The 18281-nt window shown below is 41.8% G+C and overlaps 1 protein-coding gene across 25 annotated transcripts in view; it reads right to left on the bottom strand.

The window, feature by feature from the left end:
* MYCBP2 (MYC binding protein 2) overlaps window positions 1-18281 on the bottom strand; it is a 189899-nt gene that overhangs the window by 97252 nt on the left and 74366 nt on the right. For 21 of the 25 annotated variants that reach the window (XM_075590941.1, XM_075590942.1, XM_075590948.1 and 18 more), the window contains exons 18-22: window positions 18123-18149; window positions 10558-10665; window positions 5943-6062; window positions 5086-5167; window positions 3841-3958 (exon numbers count right to left, since the gene is read on the bottom strand). In XM_075590941.1, the coding sequence (XP_075447056.1) occupies window positions 3841-3958; window positions 5086-5167; window positions 5943-6062; window positions 10558-10665; window positions 18123-18149 (455 nt within the window). The remainder of the gene's footprint in view (window positions 1-3840; window positions 3959-5085; window positions 5168-5942; window positions 6063-10557; window positions 10666-18122; window positions 18150-18281) is intronic. The other 4 variants (XM_075590952.1, XM_075590954.1, XM_075590955.1 and 1 more) reach the window with 2 other exon arrangements.

Here is an 18281-nt window from a genome sequence, read left to right as displayed (position 1 = left end):
CTCACCGCCGTAAGCAGTAGTCCTATAGCTCATATCTTGGTAAAGAAGTTTAGTGTAAGACCTGCCTAAGTAAGAATCCCTTAGTGTTACGGCTCGCATCCCAATTTTTGGCAAAAATAAAACAAAATCATTGTGATACATTCATAATGTAAAGGATCATATTATAAATTAAATGTTTTAAGGGTAGTGGTGTCTGATATTATAGCGTCACTGTGGCATGTTCAAGTAACATTCCAGGAAATAGTGGCTTTATCTACCAGCCATATTAGGATCACTTCTGAATGTTACTGGCAATTGGGTTAAATGAACATTTATGTTAAAGAGTAAGTCTCACATGTGGGAATGGTAAAGGTATTAGGCTTGTGACAAACTAAATAGATCTTCACTAACTAAATAAAAATAAAATGTTCAAGTCGGTGATCCATTTACAGGACAGTTCCATTAAACAAGGAATCAGCGCTCGAGCTGTCCTAAATGTTCAACTGGAAAGATCCCCTTGCAGCTATGCACGCCAAAGCAACTCCCCAAACGCTCCTAAGAATGAGGACATCCGAAAGGGGATCTCAAAAAGACAAAGAAAATGCACACACAGCACACCAGGGATCAGTATCGCGTGCTTCGTCATTGTCACGTCCTGACAAAGCATGCTGTTGCGAAACGTGTAGAGGTCACAAGAGGCTGCTCAATGCGCTCACCCATTGGCTAGGATAGAGGGACCAGGAAGTGCAAGCGAAGGAAAGTTCTGCCGGGTGCTGGTGCAGTCCAGACTCATCAGAGCCAGCGACGGCTACCCACTGCCGCTTGTGGTCCGTATCTGTCCCCCTCACTGTGGTTTTTTTTAATCATGTGGTTATGGCTGACTTCTAATATGAAATGTTGTTTAGACCATTTGATTTATAGTGTGGGCTTCAGCGAAGCTAGTGCTAGTTTAGTATCCTCGTGGGGGAGAGCTCTGGTATTTTATATAATTGTGGCTCAAAGTGTATTCATTATTTACATTGTTTTTTATTATTATTGTTCTGGTAATTGTGTTATTCAGTCACAGGAGTGGTCTGTGGGGTCATTTGACCAGATATTAAAATGGTTATATTTTTAATACTGATCCCTGTTGCGATGTGTGTGCGTTTTCATTTCTCAGTTCCAATAAACACCTGCTATGCTTAAATTAGTGTCTCCAAGCACAGCAGTACGAAACAAATCTCATGGATTGGTATAATTAACTCGTATTTGTCTCACTTTCTTTATCCAATATACAGTACAGGTCATGGTGCTTTCCTGGTGGTCAGGCAATTTCATGATAATTACACTTGCAATGTGGAACTGGTTGACACAATGTGTCTTTAAATAAAACAAATAAAAAAAAACTACACAGTAAAGGCGAGCGAAGCTTGACGTCCAGCTTTATTACATTAAACACTGTTTTGTACTGGCATTGAGCGGATTGATGATCCCCAGCTGGGAAGCATGCTGCTTTTGTTAGTAGGGGTTTGCTTTGCGTAATATGTAGGATGACCCAATCTCATTGAAATTGGTCACTGATCAGGGAACATAAGAATCACACATGGAGTTTTAAGGAAGACTGTCCAGAGGGGAAAAAATACAAATAATCGAAATCAAACAGAGTTGGAAAACCATGTGTTTTCTGTAACTATGTTCCCATATACAGTCCCCTGCAGGGTTGTGGGATAGGAATGCCAAGTAGGCTTGTGACTTCCCCCAGGAGATAGCTGCAGGAAAGTGGCTTTGAGAGCAGGGAAGCAGGGGTGATTATTAGGGAAACAGGGGTGATTATTAGGGAACCCATATTGTCAGCCCAATGTGTATTTGGGCAGCAATCCATTGCCCAAAATGTATTAAAAAATGTTTGTGTTTTTCCCAGCAGGGGTTTCTGGTGCATGAGTTTTAAGGGGGATTTTGCGGAGAAAGTAGTGTCAGAATGTGCATACCAGGTTGGGGACCAGAGTAACCGGTTCACAGATAAATGTATCTGACAATCAGGCATGATTTTCAGATACATGTATGCACATTGCCCCAGCAATATCTCCCCTTAAAAACGTAACCACGACTCTCCACTAGGGTACCCTGCTTCAGCACAAACCCAGGAAGGAAAGTGAGTCACGGTAAAATGTATTCTAAATATCCTTAGAAAAGGGGGTCATGGTTTAGGAGTACCCAAAGTACCGTTATGGCTCCCCGCAAACAGAATAGGTTTGCGGGTACCTGTCATACATAAGGACCGGGGGGGACTCTGGAAGTCTAATGTAAGTCTATGGAAAATCTGTATTTGGACCAAGTTGCATTGCCAGCAGCAATGTGAAAATAAAAGCACAACAATTTTTCGCTTTTAGGGTTCCTGGTGCCCTAGAAACTCCAGATTTTGGGAGTGTAAGTTTTAGGTGGGATATTTGGGCAAAAATGTATTCCATTTGTTTTCAGGAGTTCGGGGGGGGGGGGGAGAGGATGTGAGCTACTGGCAGTCCCCTGATTCTCCCCGGTGTGCAGGCACTATTTGTGGGTATGCGGGGTGAATTACGTTGGGGCTGCAGTGTCGACCAGACTCCTGGTTTTCGAGCCCAGATATCCCAAACTAATTTCCCACACATATGAGGTTCCCAACGGTTTATGCTTTATTAAAGTATAAAGTATGGTTTATAGGGTGTTATACGGTATGTATACAAATCTATGCAGTCAGCCTAAGCATTTGCATAGGAGCCAGGATGTCTGCATAGACATCTAAGCTCAAAGGAGAACCAGAATGTCCAGAAGTGTCAGGCCATTTGGTAGCAAGGAGTGGCAGAGGAATAGGCCCAACGGTCATTTTTGTTCTGGGACACTGTGGAGCCTGCCCAGCAGGTGGCCATGAGTAAGATACGGGTTGGCTCCGCTCTGATTGGCTGGTGGGAAAAGTTACCATGCTTTGAGGGGTAGGAAGTTAGCGTTCATGCTAGGCACAGGACACAGAAGTCTATGCAAGGGACTACCCAATTAGAAATCTCTCTCAGTCTTCAGACTTACAGGTAACTTTGAAACTTGGTCCAGTGAAGCGCCGGTAGGGTTCCCCAGAGGCATTGAGGTGCCAGGGAGGCCTTGCCTAGCTGAGGACCGGTTCTGAGGAATAATGTTGCTTGTTTCAGGCTTATTCCAGTGACTTGGAGAGAACAGGGTAAGTCCTTTGCTGAAGCGGGCGCCCTGCAACTAGGAATCTAGTTTTCAACCACCAGACTCCAGCAAGTGTGTATATTTCCTGTATTTTGTGTTTGGGTGTTTCCGAGATCTTATCCAAATAAACCTCATTTTATTACACTGCCATGTTGTGCCTATTGACTGATCCCTTAACTATAAATGTGATCCAATGCGGCTACCTTATTGGTATGTGTAACGGAGGAGATTTAACGCAATGCCATTTTGTTTCCCCCTAGAGGGGGCACTACCGGTAAGTACCAGGAACCAGGGGGCTAAAACAACATGGTTCAGCTCTGACAAACTGGAATACATTTATGAGCAACTAAATTGCATTTGTTTCAATGTTGTTGAACCCCATGAGCTATGGATTATTTTCAATGCGGTTGCAGTCGGGTATTTCTTTTTTAGCTTGGAGTCTAAAATTAACAGATCAAGCCTGTTACAAGAAATTAATAGCAGGTACAGCTACTTATTTTTTTTTTAAAAGCCAGCAAGATAGAGGCTTTCCAAAAAAATTAAATGTATAGGAAACTATACTAATAAATAGATGAGATATATAAACCGTTATTACATCTTCTAATCCTTTTGTCCATTACCTTAATGCTAAAGAATTTAATGACATTATAAACAGGAGAAAGTGTTCTTTTTTGTACTTACAGAGAAGCTTCCAAATGTGAACACCTGTCCATCCATTAAAAGAACAGCAGTGTGATTGCTGCCAGCTGTGACTTGTGTACTGGGGCACGGCAGTGCTTGTATCTGAGTCGGACAGCCCCTACATGCGAAAAAGGACAAACCTCATCAACGTGACTCACATATAACCTAATACAGCGCACCAAACAGAAAGAGGGGGTGCACAAGGCAAGGGAAACATTTTACCGCAATGCTTCAATATGTGCTAATAAACACCATGTAAAATCACTCAAAATTGTGTTTCCTGTTGAATAGGAGATACAGAGCTTAATTTGATGTGATGTCCTAATGATAGAAAGGAAACATTGAAAGTGTCTGATTGACAACTTCCAGGTCACACCTGTTCAGGTTTAACACAGAGACAAGTGGAATAAAAGCCCAAGGTTTCTTCTCCCTACTGTTTCTTTATCAAATCACGAGTCCGAGTCATTGTCAAGAGAATAATAAACCCATCCTCCTACTCTGAGTAATATAGAAAACTCATGCTACGGTGGTAATACTGGGAAGAACACGTAAGCTCCCTTATGTTTCGGCTCCTAACAGAGATATAAGGAGACCGTGTTTTGGGAAGGGGAATTATTGGAAGAGGAAATTAAGCAAAGCAAGAAAACAACGTGTAGCACTAAAGCACAAAAGGTATTAATGCGATAGTGACTGCAGATGAGACGCACACTATAACCAGCTCATAAAAACAGATACTACACAGCGTTATAATCCATCTTAGGCCTTGCTTTTTAATGATTGGTTAGCTTCAACTCCAAATAAGAGCACCACACACTAAATAGAAATCAGGCTATTAAGATGCATCAGCAAAGGGAGAAGAGTACAATGAAAATACATGTATGCGAATGCACATTAATTAATAGGTCAGTGGTACACGGTGCAAAACCGAAGATTTAAAGAGAGAAGAAAAAAAAATTCTTCAAAAGTCAGATACCACAATCTGGAGAATGGAACAATTGGGGAAAATGAGTGAATTGTAAATTACCAAAAGGGTACGAATGGTGTACCCTTTTAGCAAAAGTTGTGGAGATAAATAAAGTAAAGCAAGTCAAATACTATTGAAATAAAAGTTTTTTCTTTTTTGTTTGCTGGTTTACCTTATCATTTCCCTGGTATTCTTATAGTCCATGTCAGTGAAGCAGAAGACGTCAATACGTTATGTGTTTAGTAAAAACAGTATTTATAAGACCCGTCTTTAATACTCACCTAGAATTGACATCACCGTGGCCCAACTGCCCATGTTGTCCATAGCCAAACGTATACACATCACCATTCTCCATTAAAACCACTATAATATACACAAACAATGGTCAGGGTGACTTTGTATTGAATGCTATGATAAAGCTGCAGTAAAATCAGGTGCTATCCGTCACATAGTGACCACAAACCCTTTAAAACAGCATTTACACTGTACATCTGTTTACCCTGAAAGATTAAAATGTTTGAAGCAAATATTTTAAATACCTAGACTTGTCAAATTTCTTTTTTAATTTTTTATGTGTATCGTTCATCTCATTTTACAGTTTGTTCATGTTAAAAGCAGGGTTGCAGACCTGTCTTAAGATGTTAATGGGCTCAAAAATTATATTTTTATTTGCAGTATGCTGTACAGTAGAGGGTTTATGCCACTTTTTTTTTACCCACCATAATTTATTTAATCTGTGGTTGAAATTTACCACAGCATCAAATAGCAAAGCCAGTATAAACCAGCCTCACACCGAGACCCAAAAGGTTGAAACAGCTGTCTGAGTAGGTCTACTGGCTATGCACTTCTTTAATCCAGGCTGTGCAGAGATGTGTAATAAGGCAGGCATTCATTTATAGGGATCCATGTTAAAATGGACAAGAAGCAAAAGGTGACACTGTGCTCATTTGCATGCAATTTCCCAGAATCCCTGGCTACAGCTGAAGCATTCTATGCTAAGAGAATGGGGAAAGGCAGGGTTGCAGACCTGTCAGATAAATATCACTTATTTGCGGTTTATGTTGAATGAAAGGTGTCTGTTTTGTGCTGCTTACTAACACTTCATAACAGAAGAGCTGAGACCACATATATGTTGTACCTGAATGGTGAAACCCACAGCTGACTTGAACAGCACGCAGCTCACAGTCAAAGCGCACAGAGCCAGGGGGGTACGTTGTGATTTTGCTTGCATCTTTCTCTCCTTGTTCTCGGCTCTCATCTGCAAACAAAACATTACATACATTGGAGGTAAAGGTAACCCCTGCAATGTACCAGAAACAGATCCTTTTTTTTTGCACATCTCTTCATTGCTAGAGTACTGCAATGTCTTCTGTGCAAACTCCCACAGCACAAAAGGGGTTAAGAGAGAACAGGCTAATGGCGCCAGAGGCTGCAACACAAAGTATACACAATAGTTCCCACTTATCCCGATCCAGACCATTTAGTGAAAATCAATACAGTCTATCTACCTGCTATTATTGTGTCCATCAGCAGTTCTATATAAAACTCAGAACTGCATGTAGTGTCTCCTTAAACAATGTATTGAGAAGATTTAACATAACATTTACAAAATAAGGATTCGGCAGGTACACAAGTTCAAGGAGAAATAAATACTCAAATTGGACTATCAATGCTCGTTTTAATCCCAAACATGTACAGATTACCCATGTTCACCACTCAAAATACATCATTGCCACGATCACCCTCAGAGTGGCTGGTCACCCGACCTGAAGACCATCAAACTGGATGGTAAACTATGGCTCGACAGAACTGAGGTACAGCACCAATCGGAAAAGGGGATGTACAGAAACATTTTACAATTGGTGACAATGCCTATTTTTTTTTCTTCATTTTATTTACAATTTAATGGTTATTACGCAACACAAGGTAAGCTTAATACACTTGTATTACAGCACCACTGTTCAATCACAGGCTCAAACCCAAAATGGGAAAGAAAGCACGGACTACTTTTTGCAAAGATATTAGGGTCAAATTAGAACGTTTTTACAGGAACCGGATCGTGGCCATTGTATCGGTTTCTCAGATGTTTTTACATCAATATTATCCAAAGAAAACGAAGGGGATAACGGCACAATCAAATGTGTGACCAAAAAGGAGTACAAAACAGATCAAAGAAAATGTATAAAAAAAGAAAATGTGTAGAAATATACAACTTTTTAACTGGCTCAGTGGAACTGCACATAGTACCAAGCAACAAACAGGTGAAGCCTGCTGGTGAAGGAAAAGATTCGTTCAAAACCTTTAACAGAGTACCAACAAAATAAGCCCAAGTACAGAGTACAAAGCATGGGCAATGCTACCATGGAGGGAAAGAAGTCACTGGCTTCAGGCAAATGTGGAGTTTATCATTCCATGAGAACAACTTGCATCTATCTACTCAATAGCAAAATAGGTCACATAAAAACATTCAAAAATAAAAATCAGAAAGCAAAACAAAATAGGGACTTTGTTAATATGCTTAAAAGCTATTCATTTGATGTAAAGGATTTTTAGTTTAATTGTGGGTGGTATACAGTCCGTATTATAAAAAGGACGTGGGCAACCAAAGTCATCAACTGATGAGTTTATATCCCAGTTCATCAACCGATTTAGACAAAAGGACACAGTGTTTAGAACCGTCCATTTTCAAATGGACATTTGAAGAAAAATAGGAAATGGGAAATTAACTATTGAGCAACTTGCCTAAGATTGTGAGGTAACATTTAATTTTGGATGTGCAGGAAACCTTTATAAAAAAAGGTGTACATGTGAAATTGAAATGCAACAAATTTCTATATACAATAAAGCCCAACTAAACACTATAATTCAGAGATCGGCACCCAGGTATTGCATGTGGACCAGAGGAATGCAATTATGTCTACGGTGCAAAAGTTTACATTAAACCTTTTAAATTATTTTCTGTAAAAAACAGCTCATTCTACTTTGTTGGCCTACTTCAGATTTGGGTCCTCTCCTCTCTCTACCGGTCCTTTTAAATCATAATGGATGATAACCATTTACTCTGACCTAAAGACACAATGTATTAGTTTCAACACAGCTATTCTTCTCTAACATTCATACTTGAGATTTTGTTGTGTCCTACACAAGGTTAAAACACTTCATCTCCCACTGTACAGATAAAACTGTTGTACATTACCATTCCCCAACAACTATTGCATTTCCATGGCGGATCTTCTCCAGTCCTTCTTAACAATGCACACCTATACCTTTCTCTACATCTCATATTTAGGGGCCTATGCAGAGAGCAGCGAATTTTAAAAATGGCGAATTTAGTAAAAAGTAGCTTTTTTGGAGAGTTTTATTCTCCATATGCAGAAAAGTGCGAATTCTGCTATGTTTAACATGGATGCGTGTGGCGAGTTTAAATTGGCGAGATGCGCGCTTCAGAAACGTGTAAAAACAAATTCGCGCCTTTTTTTTCCCATTGCAATGGCCGCGAGCGGCAGCTTCTTGCCAATTTTTTCTGGCGAGGCAAAAAGGAGACAATCGCGCCATTTTATTGGCGCGAACAGCTGCTAGATGCCGTTCGCGGCTCTCTGCATTAGGATATTTTTAAAACTGGCGAGATTGAGGTTCTCGCCAGCCGCGAGGCGAGTTTTACAAATAGAAAAGAAAAATTGGCGCGTTTTTCGGAACTCGCCATTTTCTGCTGTTTTCTGCGCGATTTTCTCCAAAAAATGGCGAATTTCGAAATAGCGCTGCTCTCTGCATAGACCCCCTAGTCTTTAGCTACTGTATAATGTTACAGACACCCACTGCTCTGCCCAGGAATGCCATCTCCCTGATTATGTGTCCTACCTGCAAGCCATTTGTCCAATATACTAACTATTGTGATGCAACAGACATTCACGCTCACCATACTCAAACCCAACAATAAACTTCACCTCAAGTCATACTTTCTAAAGTACTTTAATCAATGCTAGCTAATGTAATGTCTTTTTTCCCCTTTTTACTTACAAATGTACTCTGCCGCACATAGACACTTAATTTATATATGCTTACACAGGGGCTCCTTTCTCGCACTGATTCTCAGTCTTGTGGAGAGGCTTTCAAATAACTAAGTCCCAGAGTGTTGCAATACTTTTGCAGCCGTTGACGGGATGCAATTATACACAATACAACAGAATTGAAACGTCTGCATAATATACAGGGTTTCTCTAGATTCAGAGAACGCTATATCATGTAAAATGCATTAAAAGTCTCAAAAACAGAAAAAAATGAATATACCGGTATAGATTTATTTGTGCCCCCTCACCCCCACGTTCCCGAGATATTTTTTCGTTTATTTGCGCCAGTTTTGACAATAGAAACACTTCAATTTATGGCTATGTCACAAATAGAATGTCTGCACACTCCTGCTGAAGTTGTAACTTCCTAGTCGCAGTGGATATGAGCTCAGACCCAACGTTCTTTGTGTCTCCACGATTGTGAGCCAGTAGAGGAGGGGGGGGGGGGGGGGGAGGGAACCCAGGCATTGAGGATTAAGTTCGCTCTACGGTAGCCCTGGTTCAGTTTCATTTAAAAGCCGCGGATTACTGCTTTAATACATATCGCTGTGTATCACAGTTTATATAACACCTACAGTTATTTACGAGTCCGCAGAAACTGCAGAGCAATGTACTGTACCAAAGGATGGTTTAGAAAAAACAGGTTTTAATCAGCTTTCACAGAGCTTGTCAGGATATACATGCAAGCAATATAAAACTAAATTAGGTTTTACAGCAATAAAATAAGATTTTGCCAGACTGTCTAAAGGAGTCAATTGTGAAGATGCAAATATTTAAATCGAAATCAGTCTTTTGACTCTCCCATATATTTACTGGAGAACACTTCCTGTTACAGCTAATAAAGCAAAAAGTGAAAGTGCACTGGAAATAAAAATAAATAAAAGCCACGTGTGGTATATTTAAAAAAACACAAAAAAGTTAAGAGATGAATTTACACGATACATTAAAGCTGCAGTTCAGGCAATATCCTGCATGTGTGTTTTTTTTTTAATAAATCAGTTCTGTAGTAAGAAAAAATACTTTTAGCATTTTCTGTTTTAAAAAAACAACAACTTTGAAAGACCAATTTCTTGTATTCTATTTTAACAAGCATTCTTGTTCCTATAGCAACGACTTACATTCCCCATATTTAAAGATGTCACCAAACTTTGCCGATCAATAGACGGAGAACGAATTGACCGGCAGCTATGCAGTTCTTTAGGTAATTAGAGATTGCCCACATGAAACTATTGAAGTAAAAAAATAAATTAAAAAAAAGACTGAACTGCAGCTTTAAAGTGTAATATTTTAGTAGCCATGTTTTAATTCAACAATATAATTTTACAATAATTTTTTTTATATAGATCACATTTATTGAATGGACACAAATCATAATGGCAGGATCTTCACACTTCTGAGATCAAACGGACCTGTAAGTTCCTATTTCAAAGGTTAAGCATCTGACAGAGAAGCCTGTGAGTTCAGCAGCCATTGTACATTCTGTGTCTATGTAGCTAATTACTCCACAACATCCAGTAAGTTGTTGGCTTATAAAGTCAACAGTGGCTTTAAAAGCTCTTGCCCAATGGGACTCTTGAAAGGAAGACAGATTTGTTCAGGTTTGTGAAAAGAGCAGGATTCTGTGTGTTCAGGAAATGACTAGGAGGCTAGGCGTACGTCCTCTAGTCAGAAAGGAAGACAAAATACCTTTGTTCTTGTCCCGTTTATGCTTTAGCTGTGCTGGAAGGGATCTTAGTCTGGCTAGAGCCTGCTCTCGATGGTTCATTAATATAGGACCAGGAAATACAAGGGGGCCTGGGGAGAGACATTTTGCACATGCATGGAAAAGCTCACAAAATGGAAAACAAAGGATTACAAAAAAAATGAACATAATCAAGAAAAAATAATAATGGGGGGGGTGTGTGTGGAAAGCATGACACTATGAATTTTAGCAATGACAATTGTTATTCTACAATAATTGCCCTATTATGCGGTACATTAAACACTAAAGGGAAACAAATTTAGACACCAGATAAACATTTTTTCCAACAAAAACCTCCATGCTTTGGATTACTTAGGTCAGTAGTGTGTTAAGGTAAAAGCCTGTCCCTAGCAACACTGTTACAAATTGTTAGTTGCCTAGGAGAGTAATAATTACATATATGATCAGATATTAATTTGTTAGTTATGCCCAGACTGGGTTGATGTTGTTAGTTAAACCACCTAAATGACAAATTCCTTCCAAAACACATCCAAAGCAGTCGATTGCATTTCTCAATTTAAAGGCAAATAAGACACTTTGTAATTTAAAGGAGCAATCCAAGCAATATTCTACATGTTTAAAATAAATCAGTTATGTAGTATTAGATGACACTTACTACCCTTTTTTTATTTTAAAATGTAACTCTTAATGCCATTTTAATGAGTTGTAATATACTAAGCATCCTTTGATTTGTACAGCAGGTGTAGCCCACCTCCCACCAGTGCAAGATATTTGCAACACTTTCCTGTTTGTCATCATTTGTTGTCAATATTCCCAGCAGTTTGAGCTGTAAACTGTATTCTTATATTACTACGGTAACATTATCTATTGTTACATTGTAGCTGCTGAGTTACACTGACTGAAGGATTGATAGAAAACAAAGGCAGCCATTTTTTAGTGAACCCTGGGAAACAGGATCATTGCAGATCGATCACGGAAGAACCAATCGATCGGCAGCTTTAGTCATTAGTTTTCAATAAAGGTAATCAAATGCTGCATATATTAAAACTAACTAACTATATATATATATATTTATTTTTTTAAAGCTGCTTGAATTGCCTCTTTAATACTTACTCAAAACCGCAATCTCTCCTAAAACATTTTTGTAAAATCTCATCTGAACCAGGGGTCTCCTGGAGGTGAACCTCGGTTCCCTGACCTGCAGGGGACCCACCAGTTCTTGACATTATTGTAATTTTGTTGCGCAGGTCGACACAAAAAAAATCTACAAACATGACCATGACCATGGCACTGGTAGGCAACATAATATCTCACGGGTCACATGTGCAGCACTTAAGCGACCGCACATTACCCATATATAACATGGTGCACCGACATAGGAAGGTTGGAGCTGTGGGTATGAGCTTCTCCCTATTCCCCCCAGACAGCTTCTGATGAATCTTGTCACATTGTTCTCCTTACACTGGGAACTAGTGATTAACAGTTATTAGGCAGCCAGGGAGAGGGACAATGCTACGATCCACCCCAGAACAGCATCTCCACTCCCTTCGCACTGGGGAGAGGGTGACTAGCTACTAGGGTCGCCAGCGGTTGTGGGCCTCAGGTGAAGTCCCAGTGGGCCGTTTGCGACCCCAGGATTGCCTGTTGCCCATTAATGATGTAGGGTCACAAATAGAAAGTTGGACAGTTATCTCCCAATGACGTTCCAACTTGCAATAAGCATAAAGTTATATCTTTATGAACCAAAAAGCGCGTAGAAAATTATTTCATTTAACAAAGTCAGTATGGATATTAAAGAATACTAATCCAATTCTTTTTTTAAACTTAATAAATACAAATATAATATAGTGTTGGTTTCAGAAGGGAGATGTTCTGCAGTGAATGATTTTAGCAACAATACATCAAGTTAAGCAGCACTTGGAACACAAAGTACACTACATTGAACTCTGTTCCGGTGGTCGGTTTTAAGCTGAATACTTTCCATCAAAATGCCTCATATTAGATTTGCGATCTATTTTGGATATGTGGGTGGGATTTGGAATATTTTGGGTTTTACTCTAAAATGTATTATGTAGTGATCAAGGGGCTCTAGAACTCCAGGGTTACGTTCAGTTAGTCTATTTTTGTCTCCTATCCCAACTTGGAATAGGAGACGCAAAACCAGTAGTGGTAGAGTCTGCCTTTGGCAATACAGCGGCTGGTGGTCATCCTTTTACTGGGACTCTAGGCTGCAATTTGTAGGATCTAGTTATGCGATGAAAACCAAAAGCAATCAGGTCATAACTAAAGAGACCAAATCCTTGACACGTACTGGCATGGTATTTTGGTTATATTAAATGTTGTATACTTTGAGCACTGCTCCAACAAAACTGCTGACAGTCAATCCATTACATTCAAAATTAGGAGTGCTATTTAGAGCTGTGAAAGGTACAGCTAATTATATGGATGGGAACATATTCCCATATAATATTCATAGAGAAATAAACTGATCAGTAGTCACTTAGGATTGCACTATTAATCTAGGTTTTAATGTCTATGGACACCAAATCTCTGAATTGCAACATGTCAACCCTTAAACTATGCAGAGGCAAGAAGGGAGTAGGCAGTCCAGTGGACTTGTGCTTATAGGTGTGTAGGTTTATGGAGGGATCACAATTTCGGTCCTGCTTTGGACAACGTTGTCAAGATAGAGATGCATATATACACACATATACTGTACAAAAAACCACAGAGCTATTAGAAAAATTCCAAGTGGGTACATATATAGAAGTGCAAATAGCAAAAAGTTAGGGAGTCTACGATTTATAAGAAAAAATATATGTATGCACATATAACATGCCCTTGTTCACAGCACCTCACACAGGGAGAGAAACAAACAGGCTCTGAAATTGTATTAATGCCGTGAAGTGTTGTGACTAAGAGAACACATGCAAAAAAATATTTGTGCAGAGCCATAAATCAAATAAACTTTACCCCCTATTTCTACATTATTTGCAAGAACATAGTGCTCTAGTATTGTTACTGTCCACATTGGATGACGCCCACGTGAAAACATGGGAAGGGTGACTTAAGGTTTATTTCATTTTGATAGACTGCTACTTCTGACTAAGTACTGCACTGACACCATTATTGTGATGTATTATTACCAACACAAAGTGTTGTTAACATGTCAGAACTATGCTATAATAGTTAAAGGTCTTCAACTATACTACATAATTCAACTGTTGAGATTTTAAGGTTGATAAACCAATGTGTCCATTTTTGCATTTTATTGCAATTTATTTATACAGGCATACCCCGCTTTAAGTACACTCACTTTAAGTACACTCGCGAGTAAGTACATATCGCCCAATAGGCAAACGGCAGCTCACGCATGCGCCTGTCATCACGTCCTGAACAGCAATACTCGCTTCCTACCTGTACCGAAGCTGTGCGCAAGCGGGGAGACTATAGAGCCTGTTACACATGCGTTATTTACAACGGTTATGCACGTATATAACGATTGCAGTACAGTACATACATCGATAAGTGGGAAAAATGCAGTGCTTCACTTTAAGTACATTTTCGCTTTACATACATGCTCCGGTCCCATTGCGTACGTTAATGCGGGGTATGCCTGTAGTTGGTAAAGTGTTTGCATACGGAGGAAACTTTTAAATGTTGATATCTAGACTCATGGTTCCTGAACAATGAGGAACAATTCTGATATCGCTGCAGATCCTATAAATATTTTCCACATATGCTCATCTTCACATTTAATTAATGTTTCCTTTTCGTTATTGAAAGCTGCATACTCAACACAACTCCTTTAGTTGAATTTAATTAATAACAGAATCAGTGCCCTTTTGCATATTCATCATTTATTTAAATCTAGTTTAATATCCTCTTTGTTTGATTGTGGCTACGCACAAATAATTGTAGTCACAACATCACAATACGAATACAAACCCCAGCTCCTACGTCTGGCCGTGTCAACTAGCAACCATCCACAAACTGTTTTTTTCTCCCTGTGGGAGGTGCTGTGAACGAAGGGCAGTGTGTGGGTGTCAATCCCTCAAACCTACGCACAAGCCCACAGGAGTGCCGTCTCCCATTTTGCGCCATATACGATCCTCACTTGCTTTGGAAGGCTGTGCACCTGTGGCAGTACAGATGGAATAATATGGAGTGCTACTCTTCTGTTACAACCTTTAAATTAAAACCTATTACACCCATTCACCAGCACTAAACCAACATTAACAACTCTTTGCAGACTTCCTTAATATCTACAGCTAATAGTTGCTATTGCAATGTAAATGCTTTAAATACAGAAAACAAACCAAGGAAAATTGTATGAGCAAATATTTTTTATCTGATTTCAAACCAGTTATACCCCGGCCCTGAAGCACAGCACTCAAAGTTACAGGGTCCACTAGTTCCAGAGATACCTCATTAAAAAAAATTCTCTTACGAGAATTCTTGCCTGGGAGAAACCATATGGCCTCTGCGGTCAGCCTCACTCTGGGAGCCAATAGAAAGAAGACATCTTGAAAAGACACTAGCTTCTGATTGGGGGACCCTACATCCATCTTTGTATTCCTTTGCAAGAACTGGCAACATTTAAAATATATAATGGCCCCAGGGGGTCCCCAGAGCTTTTCAGTGCTGTGATTCAGTTTAGATTCTGGTTCACTTAAAGATAACAAATAAAACAAATAAAAACATTGGGAGGGGATTCATGCTGTAAAGCAGGCCTGCACAACTCGTAAAGTGAGAAGGGCCGAACTGCTCCCAGGGGGGAAAAAAAAAAAATAGATTTGGGCCGCACGGGTAAAAAATCATCATCATCATCATCATCATCTCTCCTCCAGCACCTCATCCATATCATCCTCATATCTCCCCCAGAACCCCTCACTATCAACCTTTGCGATACTCCCCGTCTATCTCTCCCCCTCACCCACACACATAATACTCCCCCTCCACAAACACACTACACACATCCCTCTCCCCCCCGCACCTCACATCACCCACCCCTGCACCTCCAATGATGACCCCCCCACCCCTGCACCTCCAATGATGACCCCCCCACCCCTGCACCTCCAATGATGACCCCCCCACCCCTGCACCTCCAATGATGACCCCCCCCACCCCTGCACCTCCAATGACCCCCCCACCCCTGCACCTCCAATGACCCCCCCCACCTCCAATGACCCCCCCACCTCCAATGACCCACCCCCCTCTCTACCTCGGTTTGCTGCGGAGGAGGCGGCAGAGAAGGCAGGACTTCGCACACGCGCTCTAGCAGGCAGCAGGCACGGAAGTGCCTCAATGCTAGAGCGCGCTGCTGCCCTGCAGTTCTCTGAGCGGGCTCGTCGGGGAGGGGGGTCTCGTGGGGGAACGGGAGGGGGGTCTCGTGGGGGAACGGGAGGGGGGTCTCGTGGGGGAACGGGAGGGGGGTCTCGTGGGGGAACGGGAGGGGGGTCTCGTGGGGGAACGGGAGGGGGGTCTCGTGGGGGAACGGGAGGGGGGTCTCGTGGGGGAACGGGAGGGGGGTCTCGTGGGGGAACGGGAGGGGGGTCTCGTGGGGGAACGGGAGGGGGGTCTCGTGGGGGAACGGGAGGGGGGTCTCGTGGGGGAACGGGAGGGGGGTCTCGTGGGGGAACGGGAGGGGGGTCTCGTGGGGGAACGGGAGGGGGGTCTCGTGGGGGAACGGGAGGGGGGTCTCGTGGGGGAACGGGAGGGGGGTCTCGTGGGGGAACGGGAGGGGGGTCTCGTGGGGGAACGGGAGGGGGGTCTCGTGGGGGAACGGGAGGGGGGTCTCGTGGGGGAACGGGAGGGGGGTCTCGTGGGGGAACGGGAGGGGGGTCTCGTGGGGGAACGGGAGGGGGGTCTCGTGGGGGAACGGGAGGGGGGTCTCGTGGGGGAACGGGAGGGGGGTCTCGTGGGGGAACGGGAGGGGGGTCTCGTGGGGGAACGGGAGGGGGGTCTCGTGGGGGAACGGGAGGGGGGTCTCGTGGGGGAACGGGAGGGGGGTCTCGTGGGGGAACGGGAGGGGGGTCTCGTGGGGGAACGGGAGGGGGGTCTCGTGGGGGAACGGGAGGGGGGTCTCGTGGGGGAACGGGAGGGGAGTCTCGTGGGGGAACGGGAGGGGGTCTCGTGGGGGAACGGGAGGGGGGTCTCGTGGGGGAACGGGAGAGGGGTCTCGTGGGGGAACGGGAGGGGGGTCTAGTGGGGGAACGGGAGGGGGGTCTCGTGGGGGAACGGGAGGGGGGTCTCGTGGGGGAACGGGAGGGGGGTCTCGTGGGGGAACGGGAGGGGGGTCTCGTGGGGGAACGGGAGAGCGGAAAGCCGCCGCGAGCCGCACAGTGAGTGCAGGCGGGCCGCGTGTTGTGCAGGCCTGCTGTAAAGCAATACTATATGTAATACTATCCTGACAGATAGGATTTGTGAAGATTCCATAAGGAGCTTTTTTTTATAAAGTACTGCAATAATTAGCCTGCAAATGTGGAATAAATGCCAAAGAATAGAAATGAATGCCTGGTTAAGTGACAATTACAAGCTTATTCCGAACAGATACACAAGAATGCAGCAATAAATAAGGAATTTAAGAGATATGGGCTGAGGAATTAACCAGTTAAAAAAAAAAAATAAATAAATTCACAAAATATTTTTCTATCCATATTTTTCTTAACTACTGAATAATTTCACAATAAGACGTGATCAGCAATAAAAATACAATTATATTAATCAGCTAAATCGGGGTATCCCTTTTAAATGGCACGGCCAAGATACAGTAAGTGCAACAGCTAAATGACAGTTACTTAAAATGTGATCTGATATTTAAAAAATGAAAAGGCTTCCCTTTGAAAGGTGCAGTTCCCCAAAAATGACCCAGCTTGAAAGTGATCTCAATGCCACTCATTTTGTTTTCATTTTTATTTTAAAATGCCCAAAACCTGATTAGTGTTCACATGGCAACCTCCGACAGGCAGCACACAGCGGTTTCCCATGCAGACTTCAAAGAGTCTTACCAGATAGTTTTATTCTGAGCTTTGAAGTCCAGTGCTGTGAAAGTTGGAGGTGCTATAAGCCATTTTAAATTCAATTTTTGTAACCTTAAAGAGTAAAAAATACACCCTTAAATTCAGCATACTGGGAAAAGACCAGTAGGTGGAAACTGACACCTTATTGTAAAGCATGTTGAAGAGAACTTAATAAATGTATGGACGGGGAACTGCCCCTTTAATATGGAGAACTCAAGACAGACTGCTTTCATCCCAACACAAACATTCACCTAGATCAAATTCTTGAACATGTGGTCATCTGACAAAAACAAACATATCTACACGATCTACAATCATTTGTTTAGCACACGGATCGTGTCCAGCAAATGGTTCAGGCTGCACCTTTACACAGGAATGTCATTACCCACTACAGCTCAAAATCAACACCGCGTGATTAATGCAAGGTACTCGAGTGCAACAAACTGGGAGAGGAGCACACATTTACCCACAGGATCATTGCAATAATACTTGACAAATGTTACCAGTTTTCAGGACAGTCGCCATACCTAAATTTCCATTTGGTATTTTTTTCCCTAAAACAAAAATGAAATGAAAAAGTAAAAAAATAAGACCAGGTAAGTGAAAAAAAAGATTTAAGGGAGAAACATTAAAAATATATAAAAATGAAATATTGATCATGTGTATGGCACTTGATAAAATATTGT

The sequence above is a fragment of the Ascaphus truei genome, chromosome 3 (genome assembly GCF_040206685.1).
Source record: "Ascaphus truei isolate aAscTru1 chromosome 3, aAscTru1.hap1, whole genome shotgun sequence".
Lineage (NCBI taxonomy): Eukaryota > Metazoa > Chordata > Amphibia > Anura > Ascaphidae > Ascaphus > Ascaphus truei.
The sequence above is the reverse complement of the archived record's forward strand: the minus strand, read 5'-3'. Positions and strand labels throughout refer to the sequence as shown.